Source organism: Puma concolor, chromosome B4, assembly GCF_028749965.1.
Source record: "Puma concolor isolate L17-30 chromosome B4, mPumCon1.1.hap2, whole genome shotgun sequence".
Classification (NCBI taxonomy): domain Eukaryota; kingdom Metazoa; phylum Chordata; class Mammalia; order Carnivora; family Felidae; genus Puma; species Puma concolor.
Window position 1 is genome coordinate 89,240,930 of NC_141673.1, and position 25,898 is coordinate 89,266,827.

The 25,898-nt window shown below is 35.4% G+C and overlaps 1 protein-coding gene across 5 annotated transcripts in view; it reads right to left on the bottom strand.

The window, feature by feature from the left end:
* SLCO1C1 (solute carrier organic anion transporter family member 1C1) overlaps positions 1 to 24,755 on the bottom strand; it is a 68,336-nt gene extending 43,581 nt beyond the window's left edge. For 3 of the 5 annotated variants that reach the window (XM_086713947.1, XM_086713946.1, XM_086713945.1), the window contains exons 1-5: positions 23,010 to 24,755; positions 22,341 to 22,476; positions 17,735 to 17,904; positions 16,158 to 16,299; positions 4,674 to 4,806 (exon numbers count right to left, since the gene is read on the bottom strand). In XM_086713947.1, the coding sequence (XP_086570073.1) occupies positions 4,674 to 4,806; positions 16,158 to 16,299; positions 17,735 to 17,863 (404 nt within the window). In that variant the 5' untranslated portion in view covers positions 17,864 to 17,904; positions 22,341 to 22,476; positions 23,010 to 24,755. Of the gene's footprint in view, positions 1 to 4,673; positions 4,807 to 16,157; positions 16,300 to 17,734; positions 17,905 to 22,340; positions 22,477 to 22,768; positions 22,950 to 23,009 lie in introns of those variants that run through there. The other 2 variants (XM_086713944.1, XM_025930330.2) reach the window with 2 other exon arrangements.
* Between the last annotated feature and the right edge of the window lie 1,143 nt (positions 24,756 to 25,898).

Consider the following 25,898-nt stretch of genomic DNA (forward strand, 5'->3'; position numbering starts at 1 on the left):
CTGGTTGCAAGAACAGATGAAGTTCAACCTCTCTTGTTTTCCAAGTCAGTAACTTTGGAGAAACTTTCTCCTTGTGCATTCTCCTGTGTGCTCTTCTCTCTCGTGCCCTTCTCTGTGACCACAGCACCCTCCCTTCTGCAGCACCTGTGACCTATTTCTCCCCTATACCAAATCTGCATTTCCTACCTTCTTCGATGTGGCCTCTTCTCTCTCGTTAGCTGTGGAGTTTGTTCTGTCAGTCTTCAAGTTGGTTTCTGGGGGTATTTAGGAGGATTTGATAGTTGCTGTGTTCATGGGATGAGGTGAGCCTAGGGTCTGCCTATTTTGCTGCCATATTCCTCTCCCCTGATATAAGGGGATTTTGAACTGTTTATCTGGATGGTATCACTTTTCTCTAGAGTTTATTGTTAGGGCTCGAAGTTATTTCTAATGCCATTCTTTCCTCTGATGTATGGTTACAATGGCAGCTGGATTGAAGAGCCAAGGCTGAATGGAAACACTGTGATAATTCTATCTTCAGTTCCCCAGCCATGCTCCCTCTCAAATTATCCTTCATGAGACAATTTCTCTGTCCACTGCACTCTCCAAAAAGAGGTACCTGATAAAAGGACATCACAACATTATCTTTTTCTCAACGTCATCATGGTTCTCTTTTTGTTCAGGTACCATATGACTAAAGACTAGGAATCAGAGTAATGTATTTATAATATTAGTAATAACAACCTACTCAGCCATGTAAGTAAAACATGTATTGAGGTATTAAAATATATAGACTAATAGATGGGTCACCTTATATCAGTTTTGCATAATCTATACCTCACCAGGTCCATGAACCTTACAGAAAAAGTAACAACATTTTTGTATGTATGTTAGTATTTAAGGAAAGAAGTTCAGAGTTGTTGTTACTTTTATCATATGGTTCTCTGGACAAAATAGTTTAAAAACCACTTAATGAGGATAACTATTTGTTGATTCTCAGCTACCCAAGAGAACATTCAGCATTAAAATCGTGATAAATATAATTTTCTTTAATAATTCCAGAGGTACCATGGACTGTTATAGTGCCTTAGAGCTCTTAAAATTAATGTCAATCATGATTATATAGAATTTTTAAAATTTTAAATTATTTGAGCTTTCCTAATTCATTCTATCAAAATGAAACTGTTTAGCATAACAATTATTTAGATTTTGAATAAATGTAATTTATGCAAGTGTCTCCTTTGCCACTAATTACTAGATATGACACTCTAGAAAAATCAATTAACCTTTTCAAATTTCAATATTTTTGGTGGTAAAGTAGGCGTATCCATGTACTCTGTACAATTTAGGTTCTGTTGGATAAGGAGACAGAGAAGTAATTTCACAGGGGACCAGTGGTTTAAATGCTTTTAAACCAGGGATTTTAGTTCCTGACCTGGATTCAGACTCTGAAACAATCTTGATTCAGAGACATGAAGTTCTACAGTAGCCATCTAAATAGTCTTCCTACTCCCACATTTCCCTCACCAGAGTTATTTTTCCAAGCAGGAGTCTGCATGGCCCTTAAAAACTGTAAGTGAGATCATGCCATTCTGCTCAAAGCTCTCCACCAGCTTCCCATCTCATCCCAAGAAGAAGCTGAAGTTGCAATTGTGTGCAACCTTACTATTCAAGGTTAAGTCTGCAGACCAACAGCATCAGCTGAATCTCAAACCCTATCGAAGAACTACTAAATCAGAATCTTTATTCTACCAAGAGCTTCAGGTGACACAAATGTCCACCAAAGTTTGAGAAACAACCTTGACAGCCTCTGCTATTCCCCCTTACATTTTCCCCTTGCTTGTCCTACTTCAGCCACACAGGCCTCCCTGCTGTTTACCCACATGCCAGATTTCCTCCTGCTGCAGGAACTTTATATTCATTATTCAATCAGCACAGAAGCTTTCTTCCCCAGGTGTCTGCATGGCTCTCTCCTTTATCTCTTTCAGTCTTTCCCAAGGGTCATCATATGGGTGAGCCATCCCCTCATAACCCTACTTTAAACTACAACCCTTCCTCCCTGCAACATACTCCTTATGTGTCTTCAGAAGGTTATTTTTCTATATAGCACTTAACATTATCTGGAATATTGTATCATTATTTATTTCTTTATTATCTGCCTTCTCCTCCTAAGATCCAAGAGAACAGAGATTTTTTTGTCTCTATCTGCATTACCTAGAAAAACCACCAATATATATTTTTTAAATTCATGATTCAGGTGAGCTCACACACATAAAGCTAAACACAGTCTGTTCATGGTAGCCCCTCAATAATTGATATCCATGATCAGTGTTATGTTTTGCTGGAAATCAAAAGTATTTCTGCTAGGCAGAAGAGTACAGTGGTCTCTTGGAGATCAAAAATGACATTTGGACAGTTGTCCAAATAATACTGTGAAAAGTTAAAAAGAAGTTATTATAATAACCCTTAGTAGATAGTAAACTTCATGGGTAAAAATTGTGCACATATATTTTTGTTTAATTTCATTTTGTTTTTTTCTCACTGAAGTAGCCCCATTACATGGCACAGTACCAGGCCAATGCAGACACTAAGTAATAAATAAACAAATATAACTTTAAACATACAAAAACGTAGTGTCTAATAATTTGTCTTTGACCCTTTGGCAACCTTTGATAACCCTAGCCTGGCTGCCTGGCTGGTCTTTTTCTGATTTTCTTTTACTAGAAAAAAGAAAAATCTTTTACTAGAAAATTTTACTTCTTTTATTGGAAAACTTCAAATACTAGTAAAGTCAACATTCACTTGGCATCTAAAATCTGCAATTATGTAAGAACCTAGGCATTCATGTGTGAACTCCCTCTTTTGCTTGACTGCTAAAAGATTCTACTCAAATTACTAAGATCCCTGTGGAAATGCTTTGTTGCTATTTACCACTTTTGTGATCTTGAGGTTTTGGCTTTTGATTAAGGGGAAATAGAATGTTTTATATTTGTCACTAACTTGAAGTGACAAAATTATTAATCTGAAGACAACCCATTACTTGTCTCTGGTTAAAACCACGTGGCTTAATGATCTAAGAAGGTCTCATAACAATACATAACAATAATGACACAGTTACTAGATATATGAGGAAACTTAGTAAGCATTTTACCTGTGTCATCTCGTTTAATATTTGCAATATTATAAGCTAGGTATTATTTTTAATACTTATAATACCTATTTTTAATATGCATAAACTGAGGCCTGGAAAGCTTAAGTAACATGTCCAAGGTCATACAGAAAAGACCCACTGCAGAATGAGTTATGTCAAGAGTCATAGATTTATTTATCCCGTGCAACTACTTTCTAATTTTATGTTTTTAAGTAATGGAATTCTTCCCCACCCCCCCACCACCTGGCAAACTGTTGCATGGGGGTTCAGTGACTAGGACAGATAGTAGTGTCACAGCTATTGATCAAGCAGGGATTAGGCAGAGTGAAGATCCATTTCCTCAGCCTTTTCCTTTGCTTGCTGTTTTTCCATTGACTCCAAATGGCACCTTTGTAGAACCTCAGTGATCCAAGGAAAAGTTCTGCCTCATGAAAAGGAGGCTGGATAGGTGTTCAAAGAGTAGGCAGAAGTTCTGAAAACACCGATCTCTCTCCAAGTAAAAATGAAGGGGCCAGGGATGCTATCCAAATAAGTACAAGAGATCCCACTCAGAGGATTCTGTGCACTATCTTTATAGATTGACCACAGAGGTAAAAATCTGACTATATTTATATAGTAACTTGGGAATCCAAGAAAACGTTTGTACTATATCATACCTAAGTCTCTATAGCTCTAAAATGTCATGATACAATGATCTAGAGTGAACAGTATCAAAGTATTATTTGATATATAATTTTAAAAAACTATTATCTTGCTTCAAAACCTCTAGGTAGTCACTTCTCTCAGTTGGCAATAGGTAACCATGGATAAGGAAGGCAATATAGATATGCATGAAGTCAGAATACTTGTTTTAGGATTCCAGTTCTATAATTACAGGACACCTAACCTTGAAAAGTTGACTAAGTCATGATCATTAGTCCTAAAATAAAAAGACAAACTGATCTTCTACTTCACAGGTAAAGGTGAAATGATATGAAGATGGTGGAAAATCTTTGGAACTACTAAAGTTGTATGCAAGTACTAACAAACTTAGTAGCAAAAGTACCAAAAGCAGACTTCAGGGTTAAAGGATACCGACAACCTATACCTACTGAAAAAGTTCTATGAGAAAGTATTTGGACACTGAATAGCTATTTGAATTGATAAAATACCCTTAGTCAATGATCTGCCAGTCAAGTGACCCAGCATATTGTCAGAAGCATTCATTCATTACCCATTTGACATCTACCACAATACATTCATTTTTTACTTATTTTGTCTCCCCAGATAAATTATTTGAATGAAGACATATAGTGAAATTTCCCTTTAGTTTTTGCTGACATCGATACATAGCTATATATCAATTTTTTTACAGATTATTAAATTTTAAGCAAACTTGTAAGTATTCTGAATTTTTTCCCAGAGGATATAACGAAAATAAGGTATAAATCATCATGCTTTAAGCCATGTGTGATTTTCTTAAATTTAAACAATTAATTGTAATTATAAAAAGGGAGCAATACAGTTGGTTAAATCAAGAAAAAGATAATTGCTTTAGACTTACTGCTGCATGAAGAACTGAGGCATCGCAATGAGCAGTGTTCCAACTCCCATGATTAGGCACCCTGTTCCGATTATTTTTGGCCTGTGAAGTTTGGCTCCAAAGTAGCTAACAAATGTTATAACTAAGAGATTCCCTTCAGATAAAGAATAAAATGTGCATCAGTTAGATAAATTAGAAAAAGTCATCAGCACATTAAATGCATGAATGTCTATAGCGGTTCTGGCAATTCTTTGTTTTAACTAAACTGTCTCCCCACCATTCTTCCCATCCTTTCTCTCTTCTCTTTAATCTGAGATGACCGTTGAAACTGTCTCCATGCTCATTACTTCAATTATTTCATCCATTTATCAAAATACTTTAATTACCAACACAACTACCTCATTGTCATCTACCCTGATTATTTGTCCTTTTAAAAGTGTTTTAACAGTAAATCAAATTGTAGAAGAGTTCCTTTAGGTGTTCTCTTAAGTTTTCCTCAATGATTTTGAAGTGAACCTTATTACTGTTTTTTCATTCATTAATATTTTTTATTAAAACTTGTCAGTTTCCCATTTGCTCTTAAAACATACATTACAAATTCTTGCTTCAGCAGATATTCCTTCTAAAAAAAGTATGATAAACACAACTGTACCTCACTTTATGAAATCAAATTATGAAATTCATATTAGTACAAAAAAGAATTTTTCTGCAAGTAGAAGTTATGCTTTTTGAAAATGTCTCTAGAGAAGCATATGATAAATTACTTTCAGTTGATGATTGTGATGAGTGATTAAATATGCTTTAGGGAAAACGTCCTCATATTTTGCTGTACACAAAAACGCTGAAAGGTGGTGGTGACAGTAACAGAAACCTTAAAAATGCAGTATCTTGGAAGTTCCCAACAGATTCTGATTCTATGGATCTAGGGGTAGGTCAAGAAATCTGCATTTTTAAAACTAGCTCATATGTGCTGATGGAGATGGTTCCTGAAATATGGTTTGATAAACATTGTTTAGAATCTTAGATTCCAAAAGGCTTAAAGTTTCAGTTCTTTGCATTTGGAATAGTCTTTAAAATCTTCAGTGCTAGATAGAGTAAGAACTTAGCAATTCCCCAGCAATTGATTGTGATGGCTGATGGATAGTGCTGCTTTGAAGCTTTCTTCGATGTTTCCAATTTTCGAGCAAGACTGTGTTTGCTTACATCTGTAAGCAATCATCTAATTTACTACTGTTTGTTCACATTGCCAGCTTTAGTCAAGTGCAAAAAGAGTAGCAATTTTTATAGACTTGAGGACAATAATGACAGTGAGAAAATTAGCTTGCACAGTGGCTCTAGGTTTTATGGCTTCAGAAAGAATTAAACTTGTTTTAATTTTCACAGGGGAAAAAATATTGAGTATGAGATTTCTCATTCGGTATTTAAGCATTTAGTAGAAGAAACTTTGTATCATATTACATTGATAATTATGTCTATACTTTTGTTAATGTGTCACAGTGAATAAGCCAAAGTAAAGTAAAAGCTGACCTTCAGTTATAGGTAATGTATCCCTGCAACCAACATTACCTATTCTCCCCAACTCCCACACCACCAACACTTCACAATAAAGAACTCATGTTTACAGACTGTTTCTGTGTTACATTAGTGAGTATGCCAAAGACTACATAATACCATTTTAGCATCTATGATATCTATAGTGTTTTTGCTTTCTTTACTTTGTATCCCTCTGAGTTCTCAGAAGATACACATAGAAAATAAATGGCAATAAGTAATCTCTAAAAAACTAAATTGGTTATCAAAATTCTTTCACATTTACTATCACTAGCTTCTGAAAAAGACAACAGATCTAGAGTGTTTTAAAGTGGTTTTAACAAGCTTTTAAGGAACAGATTCTCCCCACCTTCTCTTTCTTCCTTTCTCTCAACACACACACACACACACACACACACACACACACACACACACACAAAGTACTTAGATAACAGAAAAGAAAGCCATCCAACTCATAAGACTTATATACCCTTGAAACCAAAACTAGACAAGGACAATGAAAGAAAAGACCAAATGCAATTTGTTCCAGAAGTGCAAGGGTACCACCAAATAAGATAAAAATATATATATTAATTTAATCATTGTATTAAATTAAAGAAGGAGAAAAATTCCATGGTTATCCTAACAGATGTAGTAAATACATCCAATATAATTAACCACTCATTTATGATAAGAAAAATATTTGAGCATATTAACTTTGAAAGTATATCTACCAGGCACACCTGGGTAGCTAAGTCGCTTAAGTGTTCACCTTTTGATTTTAGCTCAGGTCATGATCTCATGGTTTGCGAGATCAAGCCCCACGTAGGGCTCTGCACTGACAGTGTGGAGTCTGCTTGGAATTCTCTCTCTTTGTCCCTCCTTCACTCATGCTAATTGATTAAACTTTTTTTTTTTTTAAATAAAGTGTATCTACCATATTACACTGCACACATATTACTTAATGGTGAATTTGTGAAAGCATTTTGATTAAGGTCACATATGAGAAAAAAATGCCCGTTGTCACTGCTTCTATTTAAGATAGTACTGAAGCCAAGGCAATAAGGCAAAAACAAACAACAGATCTAAGTATTAGAAAGAATAATATAAAACTGACTTCTGTCTCAGACAATATGATTGTCCATTCAGAAAACTCTACTATAGACATCTATAGACAATTAAAATGACACACATTTATACTATAAAGAATCCTGGGGCACCTGGGTGGTTTAGTTGGTTAAGTGTCTGTCTGCCTCTTGGTTTCAGCTCAGGTTATGATCTCATAGTTGGTGAGCTGGTGCTGCTAAGCATAGAACCTGCTTGGGATTCTCTCTCTCCCTCTCTCTCTCTACCCTTTCACTGGTTGCTCTCTTTCAAAATAAATAAATAAACTTAAAAAAAGGAAAAAAAAAGAAAATCCTAAAGACTGCATAAAACAACTACTAGAAATAATAAATAAATGCAGTAAAGTAACAGGAAACAAAATAAATAACCAGAAATTGGTAGCATTTCTATACAATAATGACAAAAGAGAAGAAAAGAGAAATTTTAAAAACAACACCATTTACAACTGGACTAAAAAGAATAAAATATGTAAGAATAAACTTAACGAAAGAGGCGAAAGAAGTATACTTCAAAAACCATAAAACACTGATGAAAGAAACTGAAGATGACAAGGATACCTGGGTGGCTCAATAGATTAAATATCTGACCTTAGTTTTGGCTCAGGTCATGATCTGATGGTTCATGAGTTCAAGCCCCAAGCCGGGCTCTGTGCTGACAATTGCAGAGCCTGCTTGGGATTGTGTGTCTCCCTCTCTCTCTGTCTCTCCCCCACTCGTGGGCACGCTCTCTCTCAAAATAAACAAACATTTAAAACTGCTTTAAAAAAACAAATTGAAGATGACAAAAACAAATGGAAAGATACTCCATTCTCATAGATGGGAATAATTAATATCATTAAAATATTCATATTACCCAAAGCAATCTACAGACTCAATGCAATCCTTGTCAAAATACCAACACCATTTTTCACAAAACAAGAGAAAATAATACTAAAATTTGTATGGAGCCACAGAAGACTAGTGATCTTGAGAAAGAAGTACAAAACTGGATGTATCACAAAGTAGATTTCAAGATAACTACAAAACTGTAGCAATCAAAACAGCATGGTATTGGCACAAAAAATAGACACAGAGATCAAAAGAACAGAATAGACACCCCAGAAATAAACACAATTAAATGGTCAATTAATTTACAACAAAGGTAGCAGAAATATATAATGGGGAAGACAGTGTCTTCTATAAATGGTGTTGGAAAAACTGGACAGTCATATGTAAAAGAATGGAGCTGAACCACTTTTTAATACCATACATCCAAATAAACTCAAAATGGATTAAAGACCTAAATTTGAGATCTGAAACAATAAAAGTCCTAGAAGAGAACACAGGTAGTAATTTCTCTGACATTGGCTGTAGCAAGATTTTTCTAGATCTGTCTCCTCAGGTAAAGGAAACAAAAACTAAAATAAACTATTGGAACTATATAAAAATAAAAAGTATTTACACAGGAAAGGGAACCATCAACAAAACAAAAGATAACCTGCTGAAGGGGAGAAAATATTTGCAAATGATATATCTGACAAGGGTTAATATCCAAAATATATAAAGAATTTATATAACTCAACACCAAAAAAAAATCTGATTAAAATATGGGCAGAGGAGCTGAATAGACATTTTTCCAAAGAAGACACACAGATGGCCAACAGACACATGAAAAGATACTCAACATCAGTAATCATCAGGGAAATGTAAATCAAAACCACAATGAGATATCCCCTTCCACCAGTTAGAATGGCAACTATCAAAATGACAAAAAATAACAAGTGTTGGCAAGGATGTGGAGAAAAAGAAAACCTCATGCACTGTTGGTGGGAAGGAAAATTGGTAGAGCCATGGTGGAAAATAGTATGGGGGTTCCTCAAAAAATTAAAAACAAAAATACCACAAGAACAAATAATTTTACTGTTGTGTACTTATCCAAAGAAAATGAAAACCCTGATTAAAAAAGATGTATGCACCCTTATGTTTATTGTAGCAGTATTTATAATATCCAAGATATGGAAGCAACCCAGATGTCCATTCATAAATGAATGGATAAAGGAGGTGTGCACGTACACACGTACACACACACACACACACACACACACACACACACACACACACACACACGGGAATATTATGCAGCCATATAAAGGACAAGACTTTGTCATTTAGGACAATATGGATGGACCTAGTAGGTATACTGGTAAGTGAAATAAGTCAGACTGAGAAAGAAAAATACCATATGATTCTACTCATAAGTGAAATCTTAAAAAAAATGAACAAAAAGCAGAATCAGACCTTTATTTATTTTTTTTTTTTTTAATTTTTTTTTTCAACGTTTATTTATTTCTGGGACAGAGAGAGACAGAGCATGAACGGGGGAGGGGCAGAGAGAGAGGGAGACACAGAATCGGAAACAGGCTCCAGGCTCTGAGCCATCAGCCCAGAGCCCGACGCGGGGCTCGAACTCACGGACCGCGAGATCGTGACCTGGCTGAAGTCGGACGCTTAACCGACTGTGCCACCCAGGCGCCCCATCAGAATCAGACCTTTAAATACAAACTGATGGTTGCCAGAGGGGAAGGATGGTTGGGCAACATGGATGAAGGGAAGAGGGAGACACAGTCTTCTTGTTATGCAATGAATAAGTCATGGGAATAAAAGGCACAGCACAAGGAATACAGTCAATAATACTGCAGTAGTGATATAATGGAAGAGATGGTAGCCACACTTGTGGTGAACACAACATAAAGTATAAACATGCCAAATCACTAAGTTGTACACCTGAAACTAAGGTACTATTGTGTGTCAACTATAAATTTTTTTAAAAAAAATTAACATAAATTCAACAAGGTTTCTGCATAAATATTATATTAGATATTAACATTGTTCTAATATTCCAGGAATTGCTAAATAGAAAATGTAACAGAAGACTATTGTAAAAGCAATGATTAGAGGGAACTTTAAAGCATTGAATGCATATATTAGAAAAGAAGAAAAATTTAAAACCAGTAATCTAAGTTTCCACCTAGAAAATTAGAAAAAGAAGAGCCAGTTAAATCCAAATGAGGCAGAAGAAAAGACATAATAAAAATTACAACAGAAATAAATGAAATTGAGCACAGAAACTCAGAAGAGAAAATCAACAAAACCAAAAGATGATTCTTTGAAAAGATCAATGAAATCAATAAGCCTCATGGGGCTCCTGGGTGGCTCAGTTGTTTGGGTGTCCAACTTCAGTTTGGGCCATGATCTTGCAGTTTGTGAGTTTGAACCCCACGTTGGGCTCTGTGCTGACAGCTCAGAGCCTGCTTGGGATTTTGTGTCTCCCTCTCTCTCTCTGCCCCTCCCCACTTGTGCTCACTCATGCACTCTCTCTCTCTCTCAAAAAAAATAATAAACATTAAAAAATTTTTAATATATTTTTTAAATAAAAATATAAACCTATAGTCATGCTCACCAAGAAGAAAAGAGAGAAGATTCTAATTACTAATACCAGAAATGAAAAGGGAGACACTACTACAAACTTCATGGACATTAAATAATAAAGGAGGGGCACCTGGGTGGCTCAGTGGGTTAGCTTCCGACTTCAGCTCAGGTCATGATCTCAGGTTTGTGAGTTTGAGGCCCACAAAGGGGTCTGTGGTGACAGTTCGGAGCCTGAAACCTGCTTTGGATTCTGTGTCTCCCTCTCTCTCTGTCCCTCTACTGTTCACACTCTCTTTCAAAAAATAATGAACTTAAAAAAAATTTTTTTAAAGATAGTAAAGGAGCATTATGAACATTTCTATGCCTACAAATTTGATAACCTAAATAAAATAGACCTATTTCTTGAAGGACACAATCTGCTAAATTTCCCTAAGAAGAAATAGATAATATAAACAGGCCTGTATCTATTAAAGAAATTGAACCAATAATTAATGACCCTCTAAAACAGAAAGCACAGACTCCAAAAGATTCACTAGTGGATTTTACCCAGCACGTAATGAAGAAAGTATACCAATTTTCTATAATCTCTTTCAAAAGATATAAGCAGAGGGGAAATTTCCTAAGTCATTTCCATGAGGCCAGCATTGCCCTAATACTAATATTTCTCATGAACACAGGTAGAAAATTCCTCAACAAAATATTAGCAAATATTAGCAAATCACATCCAACAATATACAGAATTATATACCATGACCAAGTGGGATTTTTCACAGGTATGTAAGGCTAGTTAAACATTAGAAATTATATTAATATAATCTATCACATCAACAGGCTAAAGAAGAAAAATCACATGCTCGTATCAGTAGATGCAGAAAAGCACTTGACCAAAATCCAATAACCATTCGTGATAAAAATTCAATAAACATGGAAGACACACAAACTTCCTCAATTTGACAAAGAATATCTACAAAAATATACAGCTAACATCATACTTAATGATGAAAAACTCAAAGCTTCCCACTAAGATCAGGTACAAAGCAACAATGTCCCATCTCACAATTACTTTTCATTACTGTATTGGAGTCCTACTTAATACAACAGGACAAGGAAAAGAAACAAGGGTACACAGACTTGGAAGGAAAAAATAAAAGTGTTTTCATTCCCAGAAGATATGATCATCTATGTACAAAATCCAAAAGAACCGACAAAGGAACTTCTGAAACTAACAAATGATTATAGCAGGATTGCAAGCTACAAGGTTAATACACAAAAGTCAACTGCTTTTCTACATGCCAGCAATGAACAAATGAACTTGAAAAACCATTTACCTTATCATCCCCAAAATGAAATGCTTAGGTATAAATCTTAAAACATGTAGGAGATATATGTGAGAAAAACTAAAAAACTCTGATGAAAGAAATCAAAGAACTAAGAAAACAGAGAGGCATTCCATGTTCATGGATAGGAAGACTTGGTATTATCAAGATGCCAGTTCTACTCAACTTGATCTATTGATTCAATCTCAGTCAAAATCCCAGGAAATTATTTTGTGGATACTGACAAACTGACTTCTAAACTGACAACCTGGAGAGGCAAAAGACCCAGAATAGCCAACACAATATTGAAAAAGAACAAAGTTAAAGGATCGACACTACCAAACTTCAATATATACTATAGAGCCACATTAAACAAGACAGTGTAACAGTGGTGAAACAGATAGACAAATAGATGGTGGAACAGAATACACAGACCAGAAACAGACCTACATAAATGTAGTTAACTGATCCTTAACAAAGGAGCAAATGTAGTATGAGAGAGCAAGAATAATCCTTCCAACAAATGGTGCTGGAACAACTGGACATCCACATGCAATAAAATGAATTTAGACACAAATCTTACACTCTTCATAAAAATAAAGTCTAAATGTATGACAGACCTAAATGTAAAATGCAAAACTATAAAACTTCTAGAAGATAACTTAGGAGAAAAGCTAGATGACCTTAGGTTTAGTGATGACTTTTTAGATACAACATCAAAAGCATAATCTGTGACAAAAAAAATGGATAAGCTGGCCTTCATCAAAATTAAAAGTTTCTGCTCTGTGACAGATAATGAAAAGAGGATAAAAGGACAAGCCACAGACTGACAGAAGACATTTGCAAAAGTCATATCAGATAAAGGACTGTTATCAAAAATATTCAAAGAACACTTAAAACTCAATAATAAAGCACAAACAGTGAGATTAAAAAATGGGCCAAATAACTTAACAGACAGGTTACCAAAAAAGATTTACAGATAGCAAATAAACACATGAAAAGATGTTGAACGTCATATAAGAGAACTGCAAATTGAGGTGCCAATTATATAACACTATGCACTTATTAGAATGACCAAAATCCAAAGTATAAAATGCTGGTGAGGGCATGGAGCAAAAGGAGCTCTTGTTCATTGCTGGTGAGAATGCAAAATGGCACAGAAGCTTTGGAAAACAATTGACAGTTTCTTACAATACTAAACATATTTTTCCCCATATGATCCAGCAATTATGCTCTTTGGTATTTACCCAAAGAAGGTGAAAACATGTGCACACAAAAACCCGCCAAGTGATGTTTATAGCAGCGTTATTCATAGTTGCCAATGCTTTGAAACAATCAAGATGTCCTTCAGTGGATGAATGCATAAATAAACTAAAGCCTATCCAGAAAATGGATTATTTCCAGCACTAAAAAGAAATGAGCTATCCAGCTATGAAAATACTTGGTGGAACCCCAAATGCATATTACTAAGTGAAAGAAGCCAATTTGAAAAGGCTACATACTATATGACTCCAACTATATGACAATCTGGAGAAGGCAAAACTATGGAGACAGTAAAAAGATCAGTGGTTGCCAGAGGGTAGGGGAACATGATGAAAGAACAGGTAGAGCACAGGGATCTTTAGGGCAGGGAAAGTAGTTTGCATGGATATCTAGCATTTTATATATATATATATATATATATATATATATATACACACACACACACACACACATATATACATATATATATATATGTGTATATATATATGTATATATGTGTATATATATATACATATATACACATAGATATAGATAGATATAGATATACATAGATAGATAGATAATGCTATATCTAGCATTATACATATATATATATATATTTTCAATCCCTTAGAATATACAACACAAAGAGTGAACCTTAATACGAACTATGGTCTCTGAACGATAATGTTATGGTAGGTCCATCAGTTGTAACAAATATACCACTCTGGTGGGGGATGTTTTCATGGAGGAGGCTTTGTATAGGTAGGAGTAGGGTATATATGAGAAATCTCTGTACCTGCCACTTAATTTTGCTGTGAATCCAAAACTACTCTAAAAAACAAAGTTTTTATAATGTCTACATGAAGTTGATTAAATAGTAAAATATAAAAAGCAAAACTTTTAAATATTTATAAGAATATATGGGAAAACTTTTGAAAGAAAGAGTATCTGGAAATATTAGGAAGTGATAATATAGAAAACATTTTATTTTCTTGGCAACTCTGCTGTTGCTGGAGAAAGACTTTGGTTTGAAAAAATACTTTACTTGGGAAAAACCTGAGTGCCTGGTGTGTGGACATTAGATAATAATGCCAACTGATGTCAAAGGATAAATGAGATTGTTCTGCAAAAAAGAAGAAATGGGAGCTAGAGACAAAGGTGACAGTGCATCCAGAATACTGGAAGGAAGGAATGTGGAGAGAGGCAAGAGGAATAAATTAGGATTATGGTCAGGAAACCCACTTTTCTGAAAAACTGTGGATTGCAAACAACTGGAGAAAACCTAGTGATGTTTTGGAATAAAGGTTTGCAATGGAAGTGAGAGGATTTCAAAGCATTTTACTGTATCTAATTCAATAAACAGCTTCTATCCTTAGAATAGTCTGAAAGAATTAATATCAATTTATTCTCAGGGTCCTTTGTCACTTCTTGTGAAACGTTAGTACTCTGTATCAAATATAGGCTCTCTCAAGTTGCATTAGGACCTGGGGACTTAAGAAAAAGTTTGGACCATATTCTAAGTCTCTTCAGCTCTAAAATGTTTTTATACTATAATCTAGAGTGAGCAAGAAGTACCACTTGATATATAACGTTCTATCTGTTCATTCCTTCTTCTTTTTGTGTGATTTGTTCTTTCAATTAGAACTAGTTGCCTCTTTATACTCATTTCTTCCTGGGATTATGTGTGTCATCCTTATCTTGACTCTCCATGGCCCTTCATTCAGTTTAGGGCTATAGAAAGGACAGGCATCAAGTACTACATCAACTATCGAGGCCTATCTACAGAATTTACTCAAGGGAGTGATATGATCAGATGTTTCAAACACTTGCTACAGAAAGTATGGCCCATTGAATAACAGCTTCATGTGATATGGGAGCCTGTTAGAGAGGCAGAGTCTTACTCCAATTTCTACAGACTCAGCATCAGCATTTTCACCAGGTTGCCCAGTTATTCGGATGTACATTAACATTTGATTAGTACTGCCCTAAGCATTCCCATTTTTTTGGTAGGATGATGAAAGAAGGATTTGGGAAGAAAACCCTGAACGTAAAAGGTTACCTTTTCATTCTTTTAGTTTTGTGATATTCAGAGTAAGAACAGAAATATACAGGATGAACTAAAAAAGTCATTGTTGAAGAGTTGAAAAATATTTCCTCACATTTCTATAAGTTCACATGAGCTGAAACTGGAGCCATTAGAGCTTTTACTACATAAAGTATATATCTGAGTCCCAAGGTAGTAAGGACCCCAATTCTTGGTTTATTTTAACAAAGAATTATAGCCTTGTACCTTATCAATTCAGGAAGCTCTAGGTGGAATTATACTCTTTAAAGTACTTCCAACACAGTGACTAAAATCATTTGGTCTTTTCAAGTGCCAAGAGGAAGTCTATAGTCAAATGCTACCCAAAGACACATGAGAGTAGAAGTTTTCTTGCCTGCTTTGCTCTACTGTTCTCGTTAATAGGATTTTTTTCTAGGTCACTGGGCAGAAAACTTCTTTTATGGTTTCACTTCTTAAATCATTACAATAAAGATTTGTACAACCCATGTGAATTCTTCCAAATTTTGAATCACAGGGCTTTCAGGATATAGAACTCTTCTGTAAAGACAGTTCCTGAATATCTTTAACTCAAAATCCCAATAGCATCTCACCCTCTCCTCTAGGAAAGTCTCTCACTCTGATTGGAAACTCTGGATTGTGTGTCATATAATAGTGAACACCTGGCCTCCACTGTAACAGGTCCTAGTAAATTCTGTCTAAACATGAATTTACAGAGAGAGTCTGATCCTAGCAACAACAGAATGCAGTGAGGATGTCATTTAGTAACGCCTAGAAGACCTTGTACTTAAAAGTAAAGCCATGTATCTGCAATACCTACCGATTTCAAAACTACCATCAATAACTCCCACCAGTGAAGAGGGGATATCAAACCTTCTCTCTATCTGAGTGATGGTGCTCTTCAGATAGCCTTCTGCCAATGCTTTGGCAAAGTAAACAAAAGACAAGGCACCCAAAAATACCTGGAAAATATGACAAGTCACACTTAGTCTGACTCCAGCTTGACATACATGTGGAAACTTCCTAAACAAGCAGACAAAGAAGAATGCAAACCAAGAACAATCTAACAAGCTTGTTATCACTGAAGATTTCTCTCAAGGATGGGTACAGGCTTTCTTCAGCCTCAAGCTCATGCAGATTCCTAAAAATACAAATTCTGAAATATATTTCATTCAGAATGTATATTGAATTCTGCTTTTTCCCTTCTTTCCACCCCCTCCCCTCAAGGATACTTGAAGGAGTCTTGGCTTTGAAAAAAAGATCCACTGTATGGTGAAGCAAAGAGTGGAAGGAACCATACAGAGGTAAGAAAATAAAACAAGGATATAATCAAACACTTAACATCTTATCAAGTCTAGTACTCAGACTGTTTCACAGTCATAGCAGGAACATAGCAGACCAAAAAAAGTACAACTACTATCCTTGTGCTTGAGTTCATATTCAAGTTAAATTCATTCTCAAATGAATGTTTTTTTAATAGCTGGCTTATGTATTTTGCCAGACCTGAGTCTGTGATGGAATATCCATAGAATAGATGATCATTTGTATGAAAACACACACATATATTTGCTAAGCGAATGTTTGGTACAAAGAAAGAACAGGAACTTGGGAGTCACACTGAGCACCGTTTAAAAAGCGACGCTAGGGGCGCCTGGGTGGCTCAGTCGGTTAAGCGGCTGACCTCAGCTCAGGTCATGATCTCTGGGTCCGTGAGTTCAAGCCCCACGTCGGGCTCTGTGCTGACAGCTCAGAGCCTGGAGCCTGTTTCAGATTCTGTGTCTTCCTCTCTCTGACCCTCCCCTGTTCATGCTCTGTCTCTCCCTGTCTCAAAAATAAATAAAACGTTAAAAAATTTTTTTAAAAATTAAAATAAAAAAAAATAAAAAGCAATGCTACCCTTTACTGTGCAGCAAGGAAAGTTCAAAATTTTCATTTACAAAATGGGAATAGATGGACATTTCATAGATTAAATGCTATCACTATACTTAGCATAATATCTGGTACATGGTAGAAACTGAATAAACGTTAGTTTCTTCTCTCCCATTTCAGTTTAGGAGGGGCATTGAAATGGGGCCCGAAAGTAATATGCAGTAACAACCTACATGGTAGAGAGAGACTACTGCTTTCACTGCCTGATAAAGTGTGGTTTCAATAAGTTGCATCTAAGATCGCTTTTTAAAAAGGAAAAAAAAATTCTTGCTTCTAACTCATATGGAAAATATATAATTGCATAGAAACATGAATTATAAAATTGTGTAGCAAACATCTGGATGGAGAGTCAAAAACATGGACTCCACCAAATAATTCCCCCCAACACCCCTCCCCCCCCCAATTCTTTGTTACTCTTTAGTTCACTACATAGGGTTATTTGTTGTTTACTGTTGAACTGCTTGTTACCTTCAGTTCACCACAGCACTGTTGTTTCTCCTTTGAGGAAGAATATTCTGTTGTTAAGGAAGGTCGCCCGACAGGTTGCATTGAACTTTTGCAGAATAACTGGATATTTTCTTTGGATGAAGTGTCCATTATGAAAATATTCCTTGACTCTGATCCTGTCAAGGTTGCTTCTGACAGTAAAAAAACAAAACAAAATTCAAATCCACTGTTTATTAAATAATGTTTTTATTTCACAGATCACAATTCTGGAGACATAGTTTGATATAAGCTACCTTATTTTACCACAGAAGTTGGCAAAATTTTTCAATTAAAATTGACCAGTATATTTGATTAACTAATCCTGCTATCAGGACTCTGTAGCCAACATTCTTTCTCAATCCCTCCAGCTTAAGCCTCATTATGGCAAAGAATAAATTTAAATGTTGTCTTTGGAATAAATAACGAGGCAGAATTTTGCAAACTTTGTGGTCTTGCCAGCTTAAACTAGAAGCAAGCAGGAAAGGAAGAGGCATTCAACCATTTGAATATTGATTCATTAAAATTAAGTCATTAAAGCCTTTTAATCTATCTTAATAGAATGGGTAGAAAAGATTGATGCCCCTTATAGGTCCCTGTAGCACACTGTTATTCCTATAGGTCTGCAGCATCCAAAGTAAGGTTTAAAATATGGCAATAAAGAGAAGAGGACCAATTTATGTATCATTTTAGTTTGACACACAAGGAAGGAGCATGATTTGTGCCTCAGGCTTACATTTAATTCAGGCAAAAGTTACTTTAGTGCCTTAAAAAAAGATGGCCTCCCTTCCTATGTTTAATTTTCCATCCTCCTGCCTTACCAAGCCCTGGACAGTTTCACATGCTCTGAACCTATTTTCTCCTATTCATATCCGTATTTACTTTTTTAGGATTCTGCATGGCTCAATACCTGCCTGAAAAAATAAATTAAGTGAAGAGATTGAAAAAACAAAATAACTTCTGGATCACCCTAATGATGCATTTGTATGTTAATAGAAATCTTGCATATTTTCATAAAACTAATTAAAGGAATAACATTAGGAGTAAAATTTAATGTATTTAGAAATTTAGGCTTATTCTGCCTATGAATATATTACCTTGACCTTATGTAATACTTATTCTGTGTTTCCTAAACCTCATCCTTCACAGTTTGAATTCATAGATAATTTCTCAAAACTGAAAAATCAAGAATTTATTTTGAAATATGGAATTAAATATCAAAAGTAAGACCTGAACAATTAAAACTGGAGGGGATTCCTCTAGGGAGTGAGAAATGAGTGGAGAAGGGTAAAGCAAGGGCCTGTTTCTTTCTTTTTTTTTAGTATTAGATTTTTAGATTATTTGATTTTTAGATTATTTGATACATAAATTTAACTTTTAAGAAATGGGCAAGGAAAATTGAGTGAAACAGGAAAAAAGTTAAAAACCAAAGAACTAAACAAAGAGCAGATAATTCTAAGCAAGATCAAAAGACAAAGACCCATTGGGGTGCCTGGGTGGCTCAGTGGTTAAGCTAAGCATCCCACTTCAGCTCAGGTCATGATATGGCAGTTCTTGAATTCGAGCCCCATGTTGGGCTCTGTGTTGACAGCTCAGAGCCTGGAGCCTGCTTCAGATTCTGTGTCTCCCTGTCTCTCTGCCCCTCCCCTGCTCATGCTCTCTCTCTCAAAAATAAATAAAGATTAAAAAAAGAAAAGACAAAGACCCACGAATACAATATCAGTGAGCTCTAAACATAGATGTTTATAAGTATAAAACATAGAAATTATGCACAATATATAGAAATAACTTCAAAGTCTTGACCAAATAGGTAACTTTCTGGCAAATATTAATTACCTGTACTGATACAGCCGAGAAAAGAAAAATAGCCAAGGGAACCATTAACAAAAATACCCTGAAACTATCCTCTAAGCAAAAATACTAAGGACAGATCCCTTACACAAGAATACTAAGGAGTAGTTTAGTAAGGGATACCCTTCAAAGAGAAAATATTAGGTAATTAAAACAGATGATAAAAATCTCTATTCATTTAAAAACGTCAGAGTTATATTGAGCAAAATCTCATTTAGATAGCACAAGGGAAAAAAAACACTTCAGGTGAAACTTAGAGATGCTAAAATTTTAAATAAAATACTAGTAAATCCAAATTAATTTATATTCTGTAATTAGGATCTAGTTTACAAATGTAACAATATTAGGAATTTTATTTACCAAATCATTACATTAATGAATGTATACATTTATAATGTTACATGTTATAATGAATATCAAAACATCACATTGTACATCATAAATTTAGACAATTTTTGTCAGTCACATCTCAAGAAAGCTGAAAAAAATCAAAATAAAAAAAACAATAAAGTTTCAGTAGATGCCAAACACCAGGTGATAAAGTTTAACATCCATTTCTGATTAAAAAAAAAAAACACAACTTCTAAGAAACTAAGGACATAGAGATTCTTCTTTACCGTGTTCTGATACCCAAGGCCAACTTCTTATGTCCACTGAGTCACTGAAACTAGTTTTCCAGAACAATGTTTTGTCAGAACAATGAAAAGGGAGTCTGAGAAACATTGGGTTATGCAATGTTACATAGGTTTCTCTGCTAAAAGACTACTGAGTACCTGTACCTTCATTAAATTGCTGGAGACACACTGCCAATAATAATAAATAATAATAATAATAATAATAATAATAATAATAATAAAAGTCAAAACATCTAAATGACCTAAATGTCTAACAAATTATGGTCTATTTATGCAAGAAAATCTTTTGAAGCCTTTAGAAATTAGTGTAAAGAAGTAAATACAGCTATATAGAATATTTTTATTATAGAGCTGATTATAAAACTTCATGGTACAAAACAATATACATAATACGCTATTTTACAACAGAAGCATACATTTTCACATGTGTATATGCATAGAAACGAAGTTTCAGAAAGTCTAGATATAAAGAAAAAGTTAACACATTATTTCTGGTTGGTGACACTGTAGGCAATGTTTTAAAAATGTTTTGTGTTTCATATATCCTAATGTTTCTATAATGAACATACAAAAATATTTTAAACATTAAAGAGGTAAAAATATCACCAAGCAAGAAATATATACCAGAAAAAATTTAAATTTAATTCAAATTGGCCTACTGTTTCAGAGCTTCAATATATTATTTCTGGCCAGTTATAATAAAGCCAATGGACCAGAACAAATTCTTTAATAATTAAATATACTATCACTTATAATAAATCTATCTTTAAAAGATTCAAAGGTTACATCTAGAATGCTAATGCTAAAGAGAAAAACAATCATGTTGCAAACAATATTAAAACCTTGAGACACCAAAACACACTGTCTTCTTATATTTGGGAGTGTTGACACAAAAATCACTTCTAATCTAGAAGTAATGACAAAAATAAGAAAACTATAGTCATCTTAGTTGATGTTGTGTTAGGGCAAAATAGGATTCAGCTTAGAACACTGGCACTGGATATTTTCACTGAAAATATCATTTCATCTTGATGGCTAATTTGCATATCACCTCAAGAATAGTCTGTTTCAAGGACACCATGTTTATGAGTATTGAGCTCTTCATTCCTGTGTGAGAAGAAGAAGGAAAGCTCAAGGACATGAATGGAAAGATCCTCCAGATTTTCTCCCTCTCTCTATTCATTTGCAGTTGCAGCAGTAGAGCAAAGGCACACAACTATTTAGAAGGATTTGCATTTGGCAAATCCTTAATTGTTCTTCCACCACTTGAACAGATACCTCCAGGAAAAGAGTTATGGCAAAGTTTTCATCCAACATCCTGGGTTGGAGTAGATCTTACTCTGGAGGCCAAAGAAAAAGAAGCCAACTGCTTTTCATTTTTTTCACTTAAAAAAAAAAAAAACGACAGAATTCTCTGTTCATATGAGTTTGAAAATGAATCTTCTGGTCTTGAAAGAGCATAGATAGCCTGAAAGGGTGTAATTGGATCACACAGAAGCCCTGAAGCTCTGTGCCCTAATCCTGTGACATAGATTCCATCCATAGTCAAACTCCAAAGACTGCCAGAGAGAAAGTCAGAGAGCAACCCCCAACACCCTCTTCTTTTAGTCTCATGAGGAAACCCTCTGGACTAGCTTGTCTTCTGGACACCAAATAATGTCATGGTACTTGCTAATACGAACTGTGAGTTGTTAAGAAAGCTAAGCCCCCTAATACAAGTAATTGTTTGTGTCAGATTCAGATTTAACAAGTACTATTTATGTGCCAGGTGAATTATATACTTTTGGCTGATCCTTAAAACAACTCAGCAAGGTTAGCATTAGAATTCCCATTTTATAGAAAATTATACAACTCAGAGCTGTTAAGTGACTTGTCAAGAACTACCCAACCAATAAGCATCAGAGTCAAAATTTGAACCCAGATCTGAGTTGATCTGACTTTAACCTGTGTCCTTTCCTATTTCTATTAACCTGACAAGGGCCCAATTTTAATGGTGTGTATGGATAAGATACTTGTAGTGCAGAACTGAAGGGTTTATTAGCTGCTCTCCTATGAGAATCTGGTGTGATAGTCACAAAATACAAAAGCAGAGAACTAAATCTTACCTGGAGGCGGAGATCAAAGACAGCCAATTCCTCTCAACTTGCTCAGCAAGAGGCTGGACCCCACTCCACAGACTGAAAGAGGAAACTGGGGTGAATTCTACAGCAGCTCTGAGCAGTTCTGCCAGGTGGGGAGAGCCTGGATGGACACAGACAGAGCAAATTAGGGGAAAGAAAAGATGAAGGGCATGGTCTCACCCCTGGGCAATTTCGACTCTTTCCTCTTTCCTCCTGGCCTCTTTTCTCTGGCAGTCTGCAGAGAACAGGCCACGCTGGCAAAGCCACTGACGTGCATCTCAGCTCCCAGGGCACAGAGAGAGCTGAAGCTTTTGAGCCATTTCTTTGCAATTTGCTGCAAGTTTAAGGCCACACGTGATAAAGCTTTCTGTATGGGAGAGAGTGAAAAGAGAAAAGACCACTTGTGATCTTACTTGCTGATTCCCAGAAACAAAACTCTGCAGGGGGCAGAGGGGAAGGGAACAGAAGCAGGAGGAGGGGCGGAAGTCTGTAACAAAGATCCCTCCTTCTCCTTCCAAGAAGTTTTTAAGCCAGCTGCTCCTTGAGACATCATTGGGATACTTCTGTTTAAAAAAAAAAAAAAAAGGCTCATAGGCTAAATCTCTGTGTGGTTTCTTTTCCCACTGGGATTCTAGAATCTTAGGGAACACATACCAGGTCAGGATCAAGGCTCTGCAGAGTTCTTTCTAGAAAGAGTTAATTCTCAGACACAGGATCAGTTGCTCACATCCACAATTTATAAGGATCCAATAGAAAAAGAAAAAAACAAAACAACATTGGATTTTTCGGCATCCACTTGTTTATGCTATCTAAATTCTAAGGAGAGAGAACTCCTTGCACTGAAAAATTCTAAAATTACAATAAATTCTTTTTCCAAGAGTACCATTTGAGGAGGATTCTGAGCCATATCAGCTTGCATTTGGTTATGGTAATAAATGAATTTGCTACCGGCATCATCCAAGATCCATCATATTCTTAAATGGCTGTGACTCTGACCTGGTCACTAAACTTTACTGAATTTCAGCTTCTTCCTCTGTGAGGCAGAATTTTTATTCAAAATAAAATAGATTCATGGGGCTCTCTTAAAGATTAAATTATATGAGCAATTCAGAAGTATATTCCAAATAACAAAATGTTATAAATGACTGGAAAGTATCATCATTACATATACAATTTCAGTTCACACAATGGTAAGGATCATTAACCAAAAATCAAAGGTTATAAGCACATTTCACTACAAATGAAAAAAAAAAGGATACAAATAAAGTGATAAATCGTACAATGAGGCAATGGTACATTCAGAGTCTGAAAGACCAAATATTTTATTTTAGCAATCAAACTAGCTTTTGCTAGTGAGCAAGCATTGCAATAGGTCTTGTATTTTCAATGTGTTTAACAGTGTGGCCATTAGTGCATTCAAAGGGAAGAAGTGTTTACTATCCCAAAGTGCAAAGAGCCTACGTTTCCTCACCAACAAATGGAATTTTCCTGAGAGTGTAATTTGGTCTATCCTCAGCTTACTCAAGTTCACTCTCTAACATGATTCCTTTCCTGACCTCTTCAGTCCACAGTTAAAGTTACAGTTTTGAAGGTACATACTACTTACTTTAATACAATATTCAGCACTTCTCATATGTAGTCTTTCATTGGACTATATCCTACTTCCATATTTTAGATCAGCAAACTTTTCCTGCAAAGGGTCAAATAGTAAGTGTTTTAGGTTTTGCAGGCCATATAAACTTTACCATAACCACTCACCTCTGCTGCTGTGGTGTGAAATTAACCATAAATGAATGAGTTTTCTAGGGCTGCATTAACAAAGCCCCCACAAACTGGGGAGCTTAAAACTGCAGAACTTTATTATCTCAGTTTTGGAAGCTAAAAGTCCAAAACTAAGGTGTCAGCAGAGCCATGCTCCCTCTGAAACCTAAAGAAGGGATTCTTCCTTCTCTTCTACCGTCAATGTTTGCTGACAATTGTTGGAATCGTAGATTCATTACTTTAATCTCTGCCTCTATTGTCTCATGACCATTGTCTCTTATGTGTCTCTGTCTTCTCCTATTCTGAAAAGGACAGTCATAGTGAATGAGGACCCATTCCAGTGACCTCATCTTAACTTGATCACATCTGCAAAGACCCTATTTCCAAATAAGGTCACATTCACTGATACAGGGCATTAGGATTTCAACATATGTTTTTAGGGGGGAGGACACAACTTAACCCATATCATTCATATTGTCATTTCCCTCCTTACCTGAGTTGTTTCACATAACTGTTTTAATCACTCACTTGCACAGCGCATCACTTCCTTTGTCCATTGGTCAATTTGTTCTTCCTTGACAAACCACAGTTGGGTTAAATTCAAATTTCTCTCTACTCTGTATTTACACCCACACTGTTTTAAATAGTTGAATAAAAACTCATTAACATGACATAAGGGCTTATCTTAAATTTATGACCACTGACCTCACTGGGTCTTAGAGGCATTGTTAAGCATAACTTTTAATAACTTAATCTCTTTCCCTTTCTTCCAAATGACTTCTCTCAAACCCTCAACATTTCTTTCCCAACTTTCATTATCAGCTGATGACCTTGCTTAGGGAACTCACTGATGAAATCAGGAGAGAAATATTGTACTCTTCCCCCACCACATTTACTCTCCATCTGCATTTGTATTCATCTGATTTGTTTCCTCTTCTATTCCTATGGTTGCATGGTCCATGTTTCTAAGACCAAGCTTTCATCTGTACTCCTTACCTAAAATTCCTTTTCTCCAATTCTTGACCCACCAGCTCTTTTTTTTTTTTTTGCCTCCACAACTCTACCACAACTACTTTCATAAATAACATCAAAGGCCTTCACATTAATAAATTCAGCAGTTTCTGGGCTTCATCTTCATTGAGCTATTAGCAGAATTGCACACCATTGATTGTGTCCTTCTCTTTAATCCATTCTCTTCACCTGGTTTTTATAACCCCACACTCTCTTTGTTTTCCTCCTGGCTAAGTGGTCATTTCCTGTTAGTATTCATTGCCACAGCACTCCACAGTTCAGTCCTTAGAATATCTTCTTTGCCCTATCTACATATAATCCCAAATCACCTCATCCAGGCTCATGGCTTAAAATGTCATTTATAATTTAAGATGAACCAGGTTAAGAAAAACTTGGTAGTCCTATATTTGAAGCAGGAGTTTTCAGTCTGAGTGACATATATCTTAGCTCTGCACTGAAAAGGTCTAAAACCAATGATCAACCAGTAGCAATAAGTGCAACCAGCACTGAATTGGGTCTGTAAATGCTATATAAAAGGAATTATGGCTTCTCAATATGTGATTACTACCAGGTCTGAGAATATAAGATGAGCCCAGAATATTTGTCATACAAAAAAGCAGGGAGGCCTTGAAGACTAGATTGTGCCCCAGTAACTCATGGGTGAATTTGAACAAGCTCCCACTAACCAACTGTAGGAAATTTTCATCATTAAGAAAAGTAACTGTAATGGTTGAAATATATAGAATGTTTAAATTCATGAATTCATAGCAC